The 17,711-nt window shown below is 61.8% G+C and overlaps 1 protein-coding gene across 6 annotated transcripts in view; it reads right to left on the reverse strand.

The window, feature by feature from the left end:
- Positions 1-2,137: 2,137 nt before the first annotated feature.
- ACSS2 (acyl-CoA synthetase short chain family member 2) overlaps positions 2,138-17,711 on the reverse strand; it is a 62,271-nt gene continuing 46,697 nt past the window's right edge. For 2 of the 6 annotated variants that reach the window (XM_075011724.1, XM_075011726.1), the window contains 13 exons: positions 16,357-16,474; positions 13,764-13,802; positions 10,446-10,583; positions 9,886-10,056; positions 8,777-8,910; positions 7,886-8,018; positions 7,526-7,582; positions 7,098-7,178; positions 6,104-6,212; positions 5,842-5,910; positions 5,366-5,542; positions 4,569-4,643; positions 2,141-4,352 (listed from right to left, as the gene is read on the reverse strand). In XM_075011724.1, the coding sequence (XP_074867825.1) occupies positions 4,225-4,352; positions 4,569-4,643; positions 5,366-5,542; positions 5,842-5,910; positions 6,104-6,212; positions 7,098-7,178; positions 7,526-7,582; positions 7,886-8,018; positions 8,777-8,910; positions 9,886-10,056; positions 10,446-10,583; positions 13,764-13,802; positions 16,357-16,474 (1,429 nt within the window). In that variant the 3' untranslated portion in view covers positions 2,141-4,224. Of the gene's footprint in view, positions 4,353-4,568; positions 4,644-5,365; positions 5,543-5,841; positions 5,911-6,103; positions 6,213-7,097; positions 7,179-7,525; positions 7,583-7,885; positions 8,019-8,776; positions 8,911-9,885; positions 10,057-10,445; positions 10,584-13,763; positions 13,803-16,356; positions 16,475-17,711 lie in introns of all 6 variants that reach the window. The other 4 variants (XM_075011721.1, XM_075011723.1, XM_075011722.1 and 1 more) reach the window with 4 other exon arrangements.

Raw genomic sequence — 17,711 nt, forward strand, 5'->3', positions numbered from 1 at the left:
GTTTGTCTCTGTCTGATGGGTCCGAGCAAATACGGTTGTACCTTAGTGCCTGGCTGTAAACAATGGATTGTGTTGTATGCCCTGGATGGAAGCTGGAGGCATGTAGATAAGCATAGCGGTCTGTGAGTTTTCGGTATAGGGTGGTATTTTTGTGACCATTGCTTATTTGCACAGGAGTGTCCAGGAAGTGGATCTCTTGTGTGGACTAGACCGGGCTAAGGTTCATGGTGGGGGTGGAAACTGTTGAAATCAGCATGGAACTCTTCAAGAGCCTCCTTCCCATGGGTCCTAAGTCTGAAAACCACAACATAAGAGAAGGGCCCAGTCCCGTCATAAACATGGAAGGGCAGGGGCCGAGTGCATGCTCCTGCTATATGAACCTTGGGTTCTGCTTGTTGTTCATGGAGCTAATTCGATGGTGGCTCAGACTGGCTTAGCATGGCTGATGTGGCCAACAGAGGGAGCTGGGGGTGGCTGTTCAGGGGTACAGTGCTGCAATAAGCATCTGCGCAGGCAATGACGGTGAGTCCACCAGATTTATGCAGGTGAGTGTCTAGGCCCAGCTGAGGGTGAGGTACAGGTTCCTTTGGAGATGGAAGCCATCTTCCCCCCTGCCCCCAGTGCCTGCCAGCACGTTTGTCTTGGTGGGAGAGCTCAGGTGAGAGCAGCTGTCCAGTGCTGCAGGCTAGCTGGGGTGACAGAGAGAGAGCACACCTGAGTGGGCAGGCCACTGCATTCTGACAGGCTATGCCCAGTGCCAAGGGCCCTTGCTGCTTGAGCGTGTGGTAATACACTGCAGCCCGAGCAAAACAGCGCCTGCGGCCAGGATATGCACATGCCTAGCTGCAAAGCGGGGTGGGGTGGGGTGGGGGGGGCGTGTTTCCACTTACCAGCACTGGTGCAAACTGCAGGGAGGGGCAGGAGGGCCAGACTGCATCAGATGAAAAGTCCAGCTAGGCCAGGGGCCTGGCTAATGAGCAGCACCAGGTGCTTGCTACTGCTGCCACCATGGAACACCACTTAATTGGTTTACCAGGTGCCAGGAATCCAGCCCCTACACTGCATTTAGTTCCAGTATTTCTTGGGGGGCAGGGCCAGCAGCCACCTGTGCAGCCAGGGAGGGGAGTGCGCTAAGCCCCCAGGAGAGCTGCCCCAGCTGGCTCTGCACAGGACCACCTCTGAGGAGGGGGTGGTGGCACATGATGCTGGAGCACATCCACAGAGAGGTTACGCCTGGGGCCAACGGGGGGGCTGGGAATGCAGGCAGGGGTAGCAGGGTGCTGCAACCAGTGTGAGCCTAGCCCCAGGCACAACCTTTTCCTTTGCCTTCTTGGCTCCAGTCTGGGGTGATGTAACACCACGCTGGCTGGTGCTGTTCTGCAAGCAGGTTACAAGCATGCTGGGTTCAATGTCACTACCCCCGGCCAGGCTGGGGTGCACAGCTCTGCGGCTCTTGGAGGATTGCTTTTGGAACTAACCCACAAAACAATGGCTCATCTCCCTAGTTTGGTTGCAGCCTCTCCAGCCCCCAGGGGAGTGAACAAACCAGGGCACCAGTGAGTGGCCCTCACCTGTCACCCATTTCCAGCCCCAGCTGATGCTGCCTGGCTGCTGCAGGACTGAAACACCCTGGACCCTGCTAAAGCCTGGGCTTGGCCCAACTTCTGCCAGCCAGCTGTGCCACATGGCAGCGGCAGTGCAGGTGTAGTTCTTGCCCCTCCCCCCGAGCAGTGCCATCATCCCCAAGCCCAGCAGGAGCACTGCCCCTCACTGCTGAGGCAGCATCAGCTGTGTGACCAATGCCTGTGTTTGGGTTGCCTGCAGCTTCCTGGTAGAGGGTACAGGGAAGCAGCAGCTCCACCCATGCAGGCAGGGAGCACGGACCAGGTGTTTAGCTGACAGCACAAGTGCCCCATGGCTGCTGCCTGAGCCCCTTAGATGGGGGTGGGGGGGGAGCTCCCACTTAATGGGCTGGCCCAGGTACTTCCAAACATGCTGTGTTCCTGACTCCCTCCCCCCACCCAAAGCCCCCTCAGTTACCACCCCTGCCACAACCCCACAGGCCAGGCTGCATGGCCCAGCAAGCTCTGCCAGGGCCCAGCTTCCACAGCCAGTCCCTTGGCCTCTGCACCAACTCTCAGGCAGAGGCTGGGGGCTTGCTGCCCTCTCCAAGAGCTGGGTTGTATAGGCTGGTGGCTACTTAGCATAGCAGGCTAAAAGTAGTGGGGCTCAGCAGAGCTTCCCAGAGCTGTGAAATCCATGACCAGAGGACAATGGGTTCCCTGCCACCCTGCAGGTCACTGGGGAGTCTAGCCTGGTTTCCTCTTGTTTTTTTCCAGCAGGGGTGGAATAAATTCCATGATGTGCCCCACCCCTAGAAACATGCTGTGGGGCACTAACTCCTCTCCTAGTGCCCCACAGCAGCTGTAGCTCTCCCACCTGCCTCTGATCTGGAGACCCAGCCCCAGCAAGGAGCCCAGTCGCTGGCAGTGCAAAGTGGTCACTGGCACCCAGCCAGGAAGCTCGTGCCCATTCAGCTGCCCCCCAGGCAGAGCTCAGGGTGACCGCAGAAGTTCACGTGCCTGTTGCTTTCTGCAGCAGCTGCGTGTTGACAGGGGCTGCCATCACCGCTTCAGAGCTGCACCAACAATCAGCCAGCACACAGCATCCACATTTACCAACCACCCCCGTTGCTCACCCCCAAAAGTGAGCACAGGCCCCCGCTTTCATTTTTATTCCAGCTCCACCAGGATTCAGTCACTTTCCACCCAACATTACACAGACCCCAGGTTAGAAGAAGACAACAGCAGGCTCCAACAATTCCTCTGAACAGACGGTAGCGAGCCAGGGCCCCGCTGCAGAGTGCACCAGGCAGACAGACACAGAGAGGCTACAGACCACTGGTGGGAACATGGGAGCGACTTAGCAGCAAGACAACAGGTGACCTAGACAGGCACCATCAGGACTTGGCTGTGGGGCAGAGCTTTGAGCTCATGGCCCAGCCAAGTGCCGCACAATAGTAAGGACACGCCCCCTCCCCACCCCAGCCCTGCAGGGCCCAGCAGTGAAAGCTTATTTTCTCTGCCTTTGCACATGTTGATTAGCAAGGGGCCATGGGCCCCTTCTACCCCAGAGCAGGAGGCTCACCTGGCCAGAGCAGCACCTGGGGGTAAGCAGCATGGACACTGACTCACACCAAAAACCCATCGGTGCCTGCTGCTGCAGGGGTGGTGGAGATGGTCCAGCTGGCAGAGGGATTTCTTGCCTTGCCCTGCCCAGACCCAGCCCTGTGAAACAAACAATTTAAACACCTGGCACTCAGGTTTCCGGCTGAAGCAGGCACCTCTGGGTCCTGCTCCCCTGCCTGGGGGGCAGGCCATCCTCTGGTTTTTGGTAGGCATAGTGCCCCACCCCCCCAGGGCACCCAGATGAGCCATGCCCATGGGCAAGTGCCAGTGGTCCAAGCTTTCAGCCCAGCGACTGGACAGGGAGGACAGGGCCTGCTTTGAACTTAGCCTCTCCAAACTGTGGTGGCCCAGTGCACCCACTGCTCCTGGAGAGAAGCCCATGCCTGGGGCCAAGCGCTTCCCCTCAGAAAACTTGGGTACCAAAGGCATCATCTAAACCTCACTAGTGTGCAAGGCCTCAGCCCACAGAGGCCCTGGTGCTCAGCTAACGCCCAGCTCAGACTCAACTCATTCGGTGGAAAGACAAAGGCTTGCGCAGCTGCTGCGTTACTGCACTTCCGAACTCCCAGCAGCCTCCCCCCCGACAGACAGACAGACAGACAGAGACAGCACAAGAAGTGTACTGGCTCTGGGGCGCAGGCAGAGGACTCCCACAGCCGGTCAGTGAGATGAGGGCAGGAATCCGCTGGAGCTCAAGGCACATAACTCCCTTCGGGAGCAGCCCTCCAACTCCCAGGCTGGGCAGGAAGCCAGGCCCCATCCGTTACACAACAGTCATTTAAAACAGGGCTAAAAGCACAGAAAAGCAAACGGGGCGTTGAGTGACAGCAGCTTGACTGCAGATGTGTATTGCCAATCTGCAGTTCAAGGCACCCGTCTCTAGAGTGTGCACAGCGAGGTACACCACAAGCCCCTCTTCTGGTGGCCGGCCTGTCACAGTCCCTCAGCAGGTCACGTCTTCTCTCCCCCAGCGAGTGCACCACACGGCCCTGGGACTCGGGGCTCTGGCGCCTCTAGTCTGGAGGATGGGCTTGTGCTACAGCACAGTCTCGCACCTGTTGCTGAACAGGTGGGTTATAACGGCTGGGTCCGCCACTGTTGAGATATCTCCCAGCTCTCGGTCATTCTTTGCAATCTTCCGTAATATGCGCCTCATGATTTTACCTGCCAACAAAGAGCTGTGCTGATTGGCTGGGAGTGTCCGGAGAGTCCCACCGTGAATCGGAGCCATTTCGTCCAAGCCTAGACACCCCAGGGCGCTGGGCCACCCCAGACCGTTCCCAGGGCCCCACCAAAGCCTGTTGTAATGACCCCATGGGGACAGGGACTGGCCAGCCAGCAGCCAATGGAACAGCGCCGACAGCAAACCAGGCACCTTACCTGAGCGGGTCTTGGGCAGACTGGGCGCGTGCTGGATGTAGTCGGGGGTTGCTATCGGGCCAATTTTTTCTCGGACTACAAAACAGAGATGGGCCAGGTCATTATGAAGCTTGAGCAATTTTTAAGCCGAAGTGACCCTGGGGGAGCTGGACCCCGTGAGCAGCAAGAGGGACAAGTGGGCCAAGCAGGGCTGTGGTGCCAGGAAAGTGGGGGGGTCCCTGCACGGCGAGAAGCGAGCTCCTGGCCTCCCACAAACACGTTCAACGGCTGCAGGGGAGAGATCTGCCCCCTGCTCTCCTCACTCCAGAGGAGGCACATCAGGCGCGTCCCTGGGCTCTGTGCCCACTCCACAGCACACGGGGCTCCCCGGAGCAGCAGGCAGCCCAGCCTCTGGGCGTCAGAGGAGCTCACGTCAGGCTAGCTGGACTCCCACTTGCAGGCGGGAGCCACTACGATCCCCACCCCCACCAAGCTGCAGGCAGGCATCACAGCCCCTGCCCCATTTTGGGCCAGCGTGGGGTTTGCAGCGGCTGAGGACTCTGTGTGTCCGGCGCTGGCAGCGGGAGTGGGCTTGGCAGGCCCCGAGGCAGGCACGAGACCCCCACTGACATCCCCTTCCCCTCTGGGAAACCAAGGCCCTGGACCCCGAGCAGAACAGTTCAAAGGCAGCAGCGATAACAGCACCTGGAGGGTCCTGGCCCCAGGGCAGTCCCACGCCTGCCTCCCCCACCCCCAGCGAGTGGAGCTGGGTCCTCCCCCATTCACCGGGCCGGGGACACCAGCTCTGCCTCCGGTACCTTGCTTTCTCAGCTCCTGCATCAGGGCCTTGGTGAACTCGCTGCCATCCCTCAAGGTCACAAAGCAGTAGAGACACTCGCCCTTCACCGGGTGGGGCCGACTCACCACCGCAGCCTCAGCAACGGCAGCATGCTCCACCAGGGCCGACTCCACCTCCGCCGTGCTCAGCAAGTGGCCTGGAGGGACAGACGGCGCTGTGCTGAGCCCAGCAGCAGCATCCGGCTCCCCTTCCCCGGGAGGGCTCGCTGCCGAGCTCTGGGCAGGTGGCCTGTCCGCGTGCAGTACGAGGGCCTGCTGGGAGACTGCTCAGAGCTGCCCCTGCGTGCTGGGGAGAGGGCAGTGCGCCGCATGGCCCAGACCCGGGCACTCGACAAGGGACAGGAGCTTCGCACAACACAGGGAGAAGCCCGGGGTCTCTGGGCGGGCCCAGCTGGGATTTTTAACCTGCCCCTGCAGCTGGAGGCTCTGTTCTCACCAGAGACGTTGAGCATGTCGTCAATGCGCCCCGTGATCCAGTAGTAGCCATCCTTGTCTCTCTTGCAGCCTACAAAGAGCCAGCCGCCAGCGTGAGATGAGAGCGCACAACTCAATGCCTCCGAGCCTGCAGGGGACACTGGAAGGCTCTGCCTGCCCCACCCCGTAACTCCCAGCCAGCAGATTAGCCCCCGCCACCCAGCATGCAGGGGTGCTTCGGAGGCCACGCCGTCCCGGGCCCAGGCTGCCGACCGAAGACTCACCATCCCCCGTCACATAGTACCCCGGGAACTTCTTGAAGTAGGTGGTCTCAAATCGCTGGTGGTTCCCATAGAGAGTGCGCATTATTCCAGGCCAGGGCTGCTTGAATACCTGGGGGGTGCAGAGCCAGGCATCAGACAGCCCTAAAGCAGCACGAGCCCTTGGCTGCCGTCTCCCCTGGGCCCGTTCGCTAGCTCAGCCCCACGCTGCCCTGGCTGCAGGCCCCATTGCAGCTGGCAGGAGCAGGAAGTGCCAGCAGATTAAGCCAAGCCTCAGAGCCCAGCACCCACAGGGCCATGCCACTTCTTCCGCGCCCCCACCCCCAGCTGCACCCAATGCATTTTGCCCCTTGCGGCGAATCCGCCCATCCCAAGGCCAGAAGGGAGCACTGCTACCCACATCCAGGAGATCAGCAGCACAGGGCCCAGGCTACCTGTCAAGGGCACCCTTGGCATGGCTGCGCAGCAAGCCAGTGGTGGTGGCACAGCTGAGCCGTGGCCTTCTTATAGCACGTTGGACAGCTCCAAAAGAAGCAGGTGAGCCCCCAGTTCCCGATCATGGCCAAGAACCCCCCAGAATGATCCCCACCCACCCTGTCAGGAAACCTCCAAGCTCCGGTTAAAAGCTGTCAGCGCTGGAGAATGCCCAGGGCCCCAGGGGTAGATGGAATCATCCCCCTGCTACAAAAGACACAAGGAAGATCCCCCCCCAGGGCAGCAATTCCCACCGAGGGCTGTCCCCAGGCCTGGCACATTCCATCACAAACTCCCTAAAGCAAGGAGCAGCTCAGGGACAGCCCCGCCCTGGCCTTCTTCCAGCAGCACCGCTACCAGCACAGGGCAGCTTGCAGGTGTACCCAGCCACGCCTGTGCAGGGCAACCTGGCTTGGCACCCCGTGCACACGGCCCTCCGCTCCCCAGCAGAGATGGCAGTCACTCAGGACATCCCTGCAGCCTGCCGTAACTGACAGGGCTCAGGCTGAGCACAGGACCTTACCAGGTAGCCCTCAGCTTCTCCCTCCAGCTCCTCCCCACACTCGTTCAGGATGGCCGGGACCACGCCGAAGAATGGAAACGTCTGCAGGGGCCAGTCATGGCCAGAGAAGGGTGAACAGTGAGAATTGCAACCCCATGCCCCAGACCAAGGCGGGGTGAGGTGCACCTGGCTCTGGGGAGGGATTGTGGCCCAGCCTGGCTACGCAGGTTGGGGGGGGGGCACTTTGTCTCAGACTCCAGTAGTGCCAGGCACCCCCCCGGGATTCACCCCATCAGTGCTCCAGGGAAGGAAACTCTCTACACACACACACCCACACCCACCCCAGCGAGTTCAGAGGGGCCTGACAGGTGTCACTGAGCACACACCCCACCCCAGAGTCACTGGCCACAGGGAAATCCCCAGCCAGAGCCCTGACGGCTTCTACTCACCGCGGAGCCTGGCTTCATGGGCGTGGCAGCAGGCAGCGGAGTCAGCACGTGGCCACCCTGCGGGAGGAAGCCACAGAGATCAGCCAGTTGCACTGCCTGACCCCTCACCGACCCCCCCACCCCACACCACGCAGACCGGGAGGGGAGGGAGCGGCAGGTGAGTCTGTCCGTCGGGCAGGCCCCAGAAGAGAGGCAGAGCCTCTCAGCAGAGACGCTGGGCCGGGAAGTAAGAGCAGCCCTTCCCCGTGCCCCGGGCTTGGGGGCAGGCCTGGCTGGGACTGATCGGGGACGTACCCTGTGCCCCCGGGGTCCCCTGAGGGGCAGGGAGTGGTCGGAGCAGAGCTGGCCAGAGGAACTCACCGTCTCTGTCTGCCAGAAGGTATCGACGATGGGACACCGCCCTTCTCCCACCACCCAGTAGTACCACAGCCAGGCTTCAGGGTTGATAGGCTCCCCGACCGTCCCCAGCACCTTCAGGGACTTCCGGCTGTACCTGCAGTGGGACGTGGCAGGTTTCACGCAGGGCAGAGCCGCGCCCTGGGGTGCCGGCAAGGGACTGTCCCAGAGACCCATGTCGGCACAGACTGTTGGGGGTTACAGAGAAGCAGGGCAGGGTATGTGGAGCCGATGGGAGCCAGCCCCTTGGTACGCCCCACATTGGCACTAGCTGAAAATGGCCCATGCTCCACATGGCACAGCCAGGCTCCCTGACAGTGTTCCTGCTAATCCTGCCCAGCTGTGGGAGGAATAAGTTTTGTTACATGCACTGAGGTACGGGTGAGGTGCACCACCAATGGAAGCAAACGCTGCTGGCGGCTGACTCTCTCCTGGACAGCCGCCCGAGCCCTCAGCTCACAGGGAGCCCTGGTCTCTGCCCGCCTGACAGGGGGATTCCTTCCCAATCCCCAGTACGGTGATTGGGCCAGACCCAGCAGCCTGCAAAGAATTCCCTGCACTAACTCACCCCCTGGCAATGCCCCATCGCCAACTAGCAGAGACGCTTCCTGCTTGCGGTTGAAGACAGCCCCACGCCCCTCTCCTCCAGCACTTCTCTGCTGGGTGCAGCCAGCTGGGCCAGACCCGCACAGCTGGAACTGGGAAACCACAACCACCTCTTCAAGGAGGGACAGCAGCTCTCAGGCCACGAGCCCCAGGACAATCCCAGGCTCCAGGTCCTTACTTCCGCAGAGCTACCGAGCTCCCCGCCCAGAGCCAGGCTCCAGGTCCCCACTGCCACAGAACTGGGCTCACTTTTGGACAGGCTCCTCGCCGTACTTCATGAGTAGCCGGATGGCTGTGGGCGCCGTGTAGAACTTGGTCACTTGGTACTTGTCGATGATGCTCCACATGCGGCCGACGTCCGGATAGATGGGCAGACCTTCAAACTGCAAGAGACAGTGCATCAGCACAGCCCCCACCTGCCTGGGGAACGTCTGGCCCCGGCCCCAAAGCCTGGCCAGCCGGGGCTGAGTGCAGGGATGGCCAGGAGCCCACCTCGCTCTAGGCCTGGGGCTGCCGGGCCAGAGCAAGTCGCTCTCTGGCTCTGGGCGGCACTGAGCAGGAAAGAACAAGAGCAGGACAAAGGCAGGGATCTAAGCTCTCCTCACCGCACCGACAAACCCTAAGGGTCTTCCAGTGCCAAGCCCTGACCCTCTGGCCCCACTCCAGGGAGAGCTCCCCTGCATGCCCTCAGCAGACGCTGCTCCAGCCACCGGCTGCTGGACTCCACGGCTCTTCGTGCCAGGTGGTCCCTGCTGGGAGCCGACACAGCACAGCGCCTGCTCAGTGCAGGTCCTGGCGCTCACCCCGACACAGGCTGAGGGGTGCTCAGCCAGAAGGCGGGGCTGGCTCTGCCCAGCTAGCCCAGGCTGTGGGAACCAGGATGGCAGCGCACGCCCGGGGCCCCGCACAGGTAACATGAGGCCTGCAGCCCTGCCATGCAGCTTGGGGTGAAAGAGGCCAGACGTCCTCCCTCCCTCCCTCCCACCCCGACTTGCTGGGGTCGCTCAGGGAGTCTGGGTGCTGCCAGCCTCTCCCCAGCCATCCTCCCAGCTCTGGGAAGGAATGTGCCAACAAAGCGTCCCAGCAGCAAGACCAACCCTGGCGCAGTCGCTCTCCCAGCCCCACAGCTGCACGGCCCGGCCTGAGGACAAACGAAACCCAGCTGCGAGAGCAGTGGGTGCCAGTCGCCTCGGCTTCAGGCTCACCCTCACCCTCCGGACAGGGCAGGGCAGGGCAGCACTGCAGCCTGCATAGCTTGGTGACTGCCAAGCACGCGCCAGCCAGCGCCCAGAAAGGGCGGGTCACCAGGGCTTGGGCACACCACAGAAGCGGCGCCCGAGGGCCCCCATGGAACTCACCAAAACACTGGTTGCCCCATTTGCCAGAGGCCCGTAAGTGAGGTAGGAGTGGCCGGTTATCCAGCCAATGTCAGCCGTGCACCAGTACACGTCCGCAGGGTGGTGGTCAAACACGTACTTAAAAGTAGTGGCAGCAAAAATCATGTATCCGCCCACCGTGTGCACAATGCCCTGCAACAAAACACGGGCTCAGCAGGGCAGCTCCCGGGCCAGGCCCTGAGACAAGTCACAGGACAGCCCCCCAGGGACTCAAACATAACGTCACGTCATCACTGAGCCTTTCAAATCCGGCCACACTCACGAGTACTCGCTGCACAGCACCGTTACCGAACTTCAACCAATGGCCGACCCGAACCCTCGCCTGTGCTCTGCTCATACCACTTGTTTAAACCAAATGCAGTTATGGAGCGTTGGGACCCTCACACCTGGGGGTCCTGGGGCAACTTCCCTTATGTTAATCTGCCACAGGATGCCCTTCCGGCGTCCCCGAGCCCCACGGCCCAGCGACCGGTGCCGGCGTCCCCGAGGCCAGGGAAGGAGTTAGCCATTGTGAGGAATACCTTGGGCTTCCCGGTTGATCCACTGGTGTACAGAATGAACAGTTCATCTTCTGCGTCACACCACTCGGGCTCACACTCCTTGCTGGCGTTCTTCATCAGCTCGTGCCACCACAGGTCCACCCCGGCGCTCCACGGGGTCTGCAGGAGAGTGGGAGGTGGAAGACATGACCCACCAGCAGCCGGGCTGGACGAGCCAACGTGCTGTTGCAGAAGGCCCATCAGCTGGGCACATGGTGCGCGTGGCACATCCCCTGGCCACAGGAGCTGCCCCGAGCCCCTGGCTGCTGCACAACCACGTGTCAGAACCACGGTCTCCGTCAAACCAGCGTGTCATCCCCCTCCGCCCACGGCCCCACTGAGAAATCCTCTGAAGCATGACCCAAACCGCTGAGGTGCAGCCCCGGCAGCTCAAGGCTGCCAGCAGGCGACACTCCTGGCAGGCGGAGTAGCGTGACAGGTCCCAGCCCAGGGGTGCTGCGTGGAAGCCAGAGCTGGGGCCGTGCTGCAGAATTTGGTCCTGCCTGCTGTGGGAGGGGTCAGCAGCAACGTGCCTGGAGGATTCCCGGCCATCAGCGCCGGGCTGGGGGAAGCCAGTCGCCACTAACCTCAGCTGCTGGTCCCCCACTTGCGAGCACCATCCCCTCCCAGCCAGGCGGGGCCAGGAGAGGCTGTACTAGCCGGCTCTGCACAGCACACACGGTGCTGGCTAGCCTGCAGGAGAAGGGGCAGCAAGCCAGCCCTGCACACAGCCCCTCCATGCTCCCCCGGCCATCCAGCCAGACAGCCCCACCTGGCAAAGCTCGCTGCTGGCAGCACCGCACTCTGGCACTCGTTCAGCCCAGCCCTAAGCTGCCGCAGGGTATGAGGATCCTGCGCTAGGGAAGTTCGGCCCCACTCCCCCCCGCATTGCTGGCTTCAGCTGTATGTAGCTTATCCTGAGGAACAGACCCTTCCAGGCTGTGGCTGCGCTCTGAGCCCCCTCCAGGCCTGGGGGCACGGAGGCAGCACGCCAGTGCCACACTCATCCCTCATCTCCCTCCCCTGCGAGGGGGGGCAGGCCTCCCAGCTGCACTGGGGTCTCCTTCAGCCACCACCTCCCCTCACCTGGCAGGCTCAGCGCAGTCCTGAGCACGGCCGGGAGGGGTTTCCCCTTCTGCCGTGGGATGGTCGTGACTGCCCCCAGCGCTCTCTGGACAGCCCTGCAGCGCCTCCCCACCCCCTTTGGGTTCCCCTTTCGGATCCCAAACGGGCTCCAGACAGGTGCGCCCATCCAGCCCCTGCAGGATTTGATTGACCAACCACGTTCAAAACTAACCCAAGAATTCTCTCTCCGCCCGGCTGCTCTGCCCAGCTGCAGCAGCCCCCACGGCCGGGCGACAGCACCTTCAGGCTGCTGGGGGGAGGGACATAGGATTTGCACCAATTCCTACGGCGAAGCTTCGGCCTAACTTGCCGAAGCCGGAGGGTTTCTCTCCACGGCAGTTTGGTCCTGTTGAGCACAGCTGAGAAGAGCGTCCCCACTCACCACTCGCCTGCCCGTGGGAAACACAAGGTGGGCAAGGGCGCGGCATCCGGTGGAGCAGCCACCTCTGGTCTCTGCACATCATGGGACTGACATGGCTCCAACTAAGGGGGGCGACAGGACCCAGCAAAGCCAGCTCCTGGGTGTCACTTCAGACCAACTCCAGGGGAGCCTCTGCTCAACCGCCCTCCTGAACAGGGGTTCCCAACCGCCCCAGCTGCCCCCCAAACCGTTCAGGGCCCCCGCCCGAAGCCAGTTCCAGCCCCTATGTACACTTCATTCCGTGAAAAAGGAAACCACCCCAGAGGCTTCAGCCAGCCAGTGATGACACCATCGGAAGAGGTTCCGTTGAAAAATGATCGATTGTAACTTTGCTGTTTATTCAGAACTAAATAAAACGATGACATTTTTATTCATCTCGGTTCTTCCCTGCCCCCGCAGGCCCCAGGCTGGGAACTGCTCTAGAAATTAGTTCCAACTATCTTGGCTTCTGACCCGGGGCCGGGGCCGGGGCCGTCTGCTAATCCCACAGGCAGAATGCTGGGCAGCAATCAGGGTGAGACGAGTAGGCGGCGGTGGCGGCCTTCGCAAAGCAAGGGTGGGATTTGCACGCGGGCCTCAGGGCAGTCGGCACCAAACTCTGACCAACGTGAGCGCCTGAGTCCCCCAGCCTAACAGCTGGGCAAACCTCAGCTCCTGGAAAGCAGGTGTGCATGGTCCACACCCAGTGTACCAGGATATCCGTCCAGCTGGAGCCAGGCTGTGCGCCTTCCTGCCCACGTCAGCATGCTGCTCGGGCTCACCAGCACAGCAGAGAGGTTGGAAGAACCAGCTGGGTCCAGTCCCCTGCTGTGTTAATCCGGGTGGTACCACAAGGCAAACAGCTTATCACAGGAGAGCACACGCCCTTGGGAACTGATAAGAGACGGCATTCCAGGAACTGGTGCCAAGTCCTGACTGTTCAGACACGGCTACTGACGAACACGGCCTCAGGCACACTGCCTCTGTTACCCTGCAGGACGCTTCCCCAAGAGCCGCCTGCAGCCAGCTGGAGCCCACGGGAGCCCCTTGTCACAGAGGTCAGGCGTGAAAGCTGCAGGAGAAGACACGGCTTACCTGTGTCGACACCTGAGCAGCTAGCAAACACGTGATGCTGGAAGGGGAGCATGACCGTGGCGTTTTGGGGAGGGGGGGCGGGGTTAGTGGCAGAGTTCTCCACACACAGAGCAGCCATTGGAAAGTTAACATCCATTAGCGCCAACTTCCCCCCAACAGGCGGTTAACGTTAAGAACTGTCTGTGAAGGTAAACGGATTAAATGGCACCAGATCCTGGGTGTGTGGCTCGCCCCTCTGCCGGGAGCACGGTGCCTCCTGTGCTGCTCTGTCTACACCACCCTGCCGCAGGAGAAAGCCAGGGCTGTGGCACCAGCCCTTTGCCAAAGGCACCGGGAAGGGCTGTCACCGGCAAAAAAGCCCCAGCCCACAGCGTAAGAGTCTGAGTTCCTTTCGCCACCTGCGCCTCTGTACATGTAAGCTACTACAGAAGATTCCTCCGATGTTAACGCCGCAAGGTGACTGCCCTACTCCATCCCTGGGGAGTCAGCCCGAGGCCCCCGGGGGGCTGCAGCCGAGAGACACGGCACGGTGAGGCTCTCGCTAACATGCAAATGCTGGTGACCTGATTAGGACGACATACGTGGTGGTGCAGAGACAGAGCTGTTAGAGGGCGCAAGACGGACAGGGAAGCACAGGGGAGAGGTGACGGGAGGAGAAAGCTGCTGCTGGATGTAAATACCTTGGGACGGGATCTCTTTGAGCTCTCAGTCTCTTTTCCCTGTTAAAAAGCCACAAAGAGGGAGGGTGAGTTGAGAAGTGGAGGAGCAGCCTGGGGCCACGCTGGCCAGTGCTGTGCAGGCTGGGGAGGCTCTGGGCTCAGCAGGCGGCAGGGAGAATCCTAAGCCAGGAGGCGCACTCTGACTGACCCCCCACCTGCCCTTTGCTGCCGAGAGATGCACCTCTTCCGCCAAGCCCGGCGGGGTCACCTCGCCTGGTGCGCTCTGTGCGGGAGCAGCAAGTGCTGAGCCAGGGAGCGTGTAACAGGATTTACCAGGAGTAGGTGGTGAGCAACGAACAGCACCGTTGAGCCTGGATGAAGGGTAACTCAGCCCTAGCTCGCGCTGACAACACTGACCCCGGCGAAGGCAGCCCTGCCGCTGCCAGAGAAAGGCCAGCCCACAGCCGAGGGCCCACAGCCCAGGGGAGCACACAGTGGCCAGACCACAGCCAACCTACTGGTTTCAAGTTACAAGCGCCCACGACTGTCCCTGTACTTAGCGCTGCCCAGCATTGCTCCCGGGCCCAAGTCAGAGCAGAGGCCAGTGTTCAGGGCCAGACTGGCAAGCAGAAGGGGGGATGTGCTGGCCCCTACCCAAGAGTGCTCAGGGCCCCCCAGAGCTGCACCTCCAGGCGGGCAGCGCCCGTCTGCTGCAAACAGGGCTTGTAACGGTGCCCACGGACCCAAACCTTGAAAACGTCCCCAGGGAACCGTCTGAAGCGCAGTTCCCCGAGCTCTCCAGCTGGCGCACGAGATGGGCCAGATCAAAGGGGCACGCCAGGCTAGCGAGCAGGCTGCATTGGCGGCCCTCCGTGGAGCAGCAGGCGGCGTGGCGGGGGTGACCACGATGGTCTCCCAGGACAGGGCGGCACTGCTCACTGTGCCGGCGCCCCTCGAGGTCGCAGGGTGCGCTGGCTGCCGAGGGCGGCACAGCTCTCAGTCAGCACGCTCCTCACCGTGCAGCACGCCAGGCCGCCAGCACGCGTCCCTTTGAAACGCTGGCAGGAAAAGCCTGCAGCATCCAGCACCCCGCACACGGGCAACGGCCGCGCGGTCGCCCCCGGTCTAGACGGCGCTTGGCCCTGCCACGCTCCTGGACCCGAAGACCTCTTGAGGTGCTTTCCAGCGGTGCAGTTCGGTGACCCTAGGGCAGCCCAAACCCACCCTGGAGGCGCAAACACGCTCACTGGAGCCCTGCGCGGGTCCAAAATCAGCATCCGCATCTTCAGCTGCAAAAACAGCCCCACTACCGGCTGCGCACATGAGCGCACCCACCACAGAAAGCAGACACCCGCCACTCCGCAGGGCTCCACCCCTCGGCCAGCCTCACGCCACAGCAGCTCCCCGGCCGCTCAGCCCATTTGGAACTGCTGGATTCCCCACCACGCACGGGACACAGCACAGGCCAGGGTTTGTGCTAGCCCGGGGCAGCCGGAGCAGCCTCAGGGCACTGACAGGAGCTTTCCCAATCAAGCAAGTGGCAAGGAGGGATCCTGCCCCAACAATGGGCTGCGGCCTCCCTCCAGCGAGAGGCAGCAGGGATGGGCAGCGTGTCTCACACCCTGGCCAGAGCACCTCCCCCTTTGGCAACCTCCAGCTCTTCGCTGGCTTGTCCCCTCCCTGGCTGGAAGCCTTCTCCCTTGGCTGGAGAATCCCAGCCAGCCGTCAGGCACAGCGAGGCCGCACTGGGAAAAGACAAGCCCGCACTCAGGAACACGCTGAAAATGACTGAAATCCTGGAGGGCAGAAGTCTCGGGTCCGACCTCCCTAACGAGGAACCTACCAGCCCGGGCCGGTCCTGCACCCAGAGGGACCAGCTCTCTTTGGGAACGTAAGGAAGTCGCTAATCCCATAAAGAATCCCACTGCCCAACCCTGCCAGGCTGCAAGGGGAGAGGACACTTGCCCTGGGGTCTTGGAAACCATTTCACAGGCAGCTGGTTTCTCTGGTCTGGGGACAGCCTGGCTGCCCCAAGATTGACGGACTCTTACCAGGAAAACAAGACCCTGTGCTCTGCCTGAATGAGCAAACGTCAAGTGCCCAGCAACTGCCCTTTCCAGTCAGCTCCGGCAACACTGTGCGAGGTTGGCCTGCAGGTGGCCCAGTGAAGGCTCCCATCACCCTGCAGCTCAGCTGACTGAGCCACCCGCCCCACCCCACGCTGGCAGCAGGGAGACAGGCAAGGCTGGGGACCGTGTGTGGCTGCCAGGGCTATGGGCACTTCCTGGGCAGAGAGCTCTCATTAAGAAGGAGAACACCTGTGCTGAGGAGAGGAGGTGTCTTGTTCCGGCTTGTGGAATCCTGCCCCAGCACCTCCTCCTGGGGAGCTGCCAGCCAGGCCCCAGCAGAGCGCCGGGAAAGCAGCCAGCCAGCATAGTGGGCGGCTGGCTGCGGAGAGGTCCTCTCACGCCTAGTCCAAAGGGGAGGGACTGGCGGGGAGGGCTGCGAACAGGAACGCCCCAGCAGCCTGGCGCCGGTGCTTGTACTGGTGCATTGGTTGGGCTCACACCCAGAGCTACAAGGAAATCCCGCCCAGCGTCCCGTGGGAACCCACCTGCACATCCTGGCAGAGCCGCTTCAGAGGGGGCGACGTGCTGCACGGCCCGTCCGACACCAGCTCCTCCTCCCGCCCCAAGTGCTTGACCACAATGCAGCTCCTCAGGGGGGAGTCCCTGCGAAGCAGAGGAGCGCAAGAGCCATCAGCCTGCGCCCAGTTGCTAGGCTAGCTGGGGCCCCGTTCTCTAAGGCCATCAGCAGGGCCCAGGGCAAGGTGGGAGGGTGGAGCCAAAGGCAGAAGGGGCAGGGCTAAAGGCAGTCAGCCCTTAGTGCAACCCCAACCACGGTGCTGCCCCCCTGCTCAGGCCCACGAGCAGCATGTGCACCACTAGTTACTGCAGACAGCAAACGGTCACCAACAGCACGCGAGCGGCAAGGCGGGCCTGCCGCTCCCCCGCCGCCGGCAGAGCACAGTGCAGAGACACAGTGTCATACCGGATTTACCCCGCGACTCTCCTGAGCACTCAGCACCAACATGAAACCGAACGGCTCCCACCAGCCGACAGCTTAGCATGCAGCATTACCCCACCGCTGGCGAGAGCCCTGCATGCCTGCCCTTGCCCTTCTCCCATCACCTTCCTCTGTCACCGCCACTTCCCGGCTGCATTTCCCAGCCGCGCAGGGAAGGAGCTTTCCCAGGCCACGGGCAAGGGAATCCTTCAGCCAAGTCTCTGGGTGTGGGGCTTAGCTTGGGCTTTCCTTGCCAGACAGCGAGAGGATATCAGGCAAGACTGGCTTCACTTATCTCACTGTCTGCCCACCAACACCAGGGCTAATGAACCAGGCTCTCTGCCAGCGGGCTGTGAAAATGAGCGCCCTGATATTAGTGAGAAGCTGGGCGACCTAATGGAAGGGGCTACAGAACCGCCAACTCCTTAGCTGTGCCTCTGCCAATGGGGCACAGGCACACTGCCGGTGTTATCCCACAGGGCATTAGCCACCACAGCTGGCTGGGCAGTTTTCAAACCTGTATTACAGGGCTGTCAGTTTGTTTGGTGCCAAGCAAAAGTCGTCGTGGCCCGCTGTCAGACTGGCCCCCAGCGTTTCAGGTAAGCACACGCAGCCTCCAACTCCCCACACTCCACAGCCTTGACTGGAAGGCGTTATCCTCACCCTCTGGCCTAACCAGCCGGGCAGCATCGAGCAACCTCCCTTTACAGTTTACGCTGTATTCGCTCTGAGAGCCTTCAGGTCAAAGAGGGCCAGAGAAAAGATTTCCAAGCACATCTCCTGAGCTGAGCACGCCTACGCTGAGGATGATTTCCGTGGCTGTCCGGTGCCTGCAGCCGCTGCCGTGGTTAGCGGTCAGTTGCAATTACGCAGTGTATTGTAGCAGGAAACCCCTCATTCCAG

The sequence above is a fragment of the Carettochelys insculpta genome, chromosome 17 (genome assembly GCF_033958435.1).
Source record: "Carettochelys insculpta isolate YL-2023 chromosome 17, ASM3395843v1, whole genome shotgun sequence".
Lineage (NCBI taxonomy): Eukaryota > Metazoa > Chordata > Testudines > Carettochelyidae > Carettochelys > Carettochelys insculpta.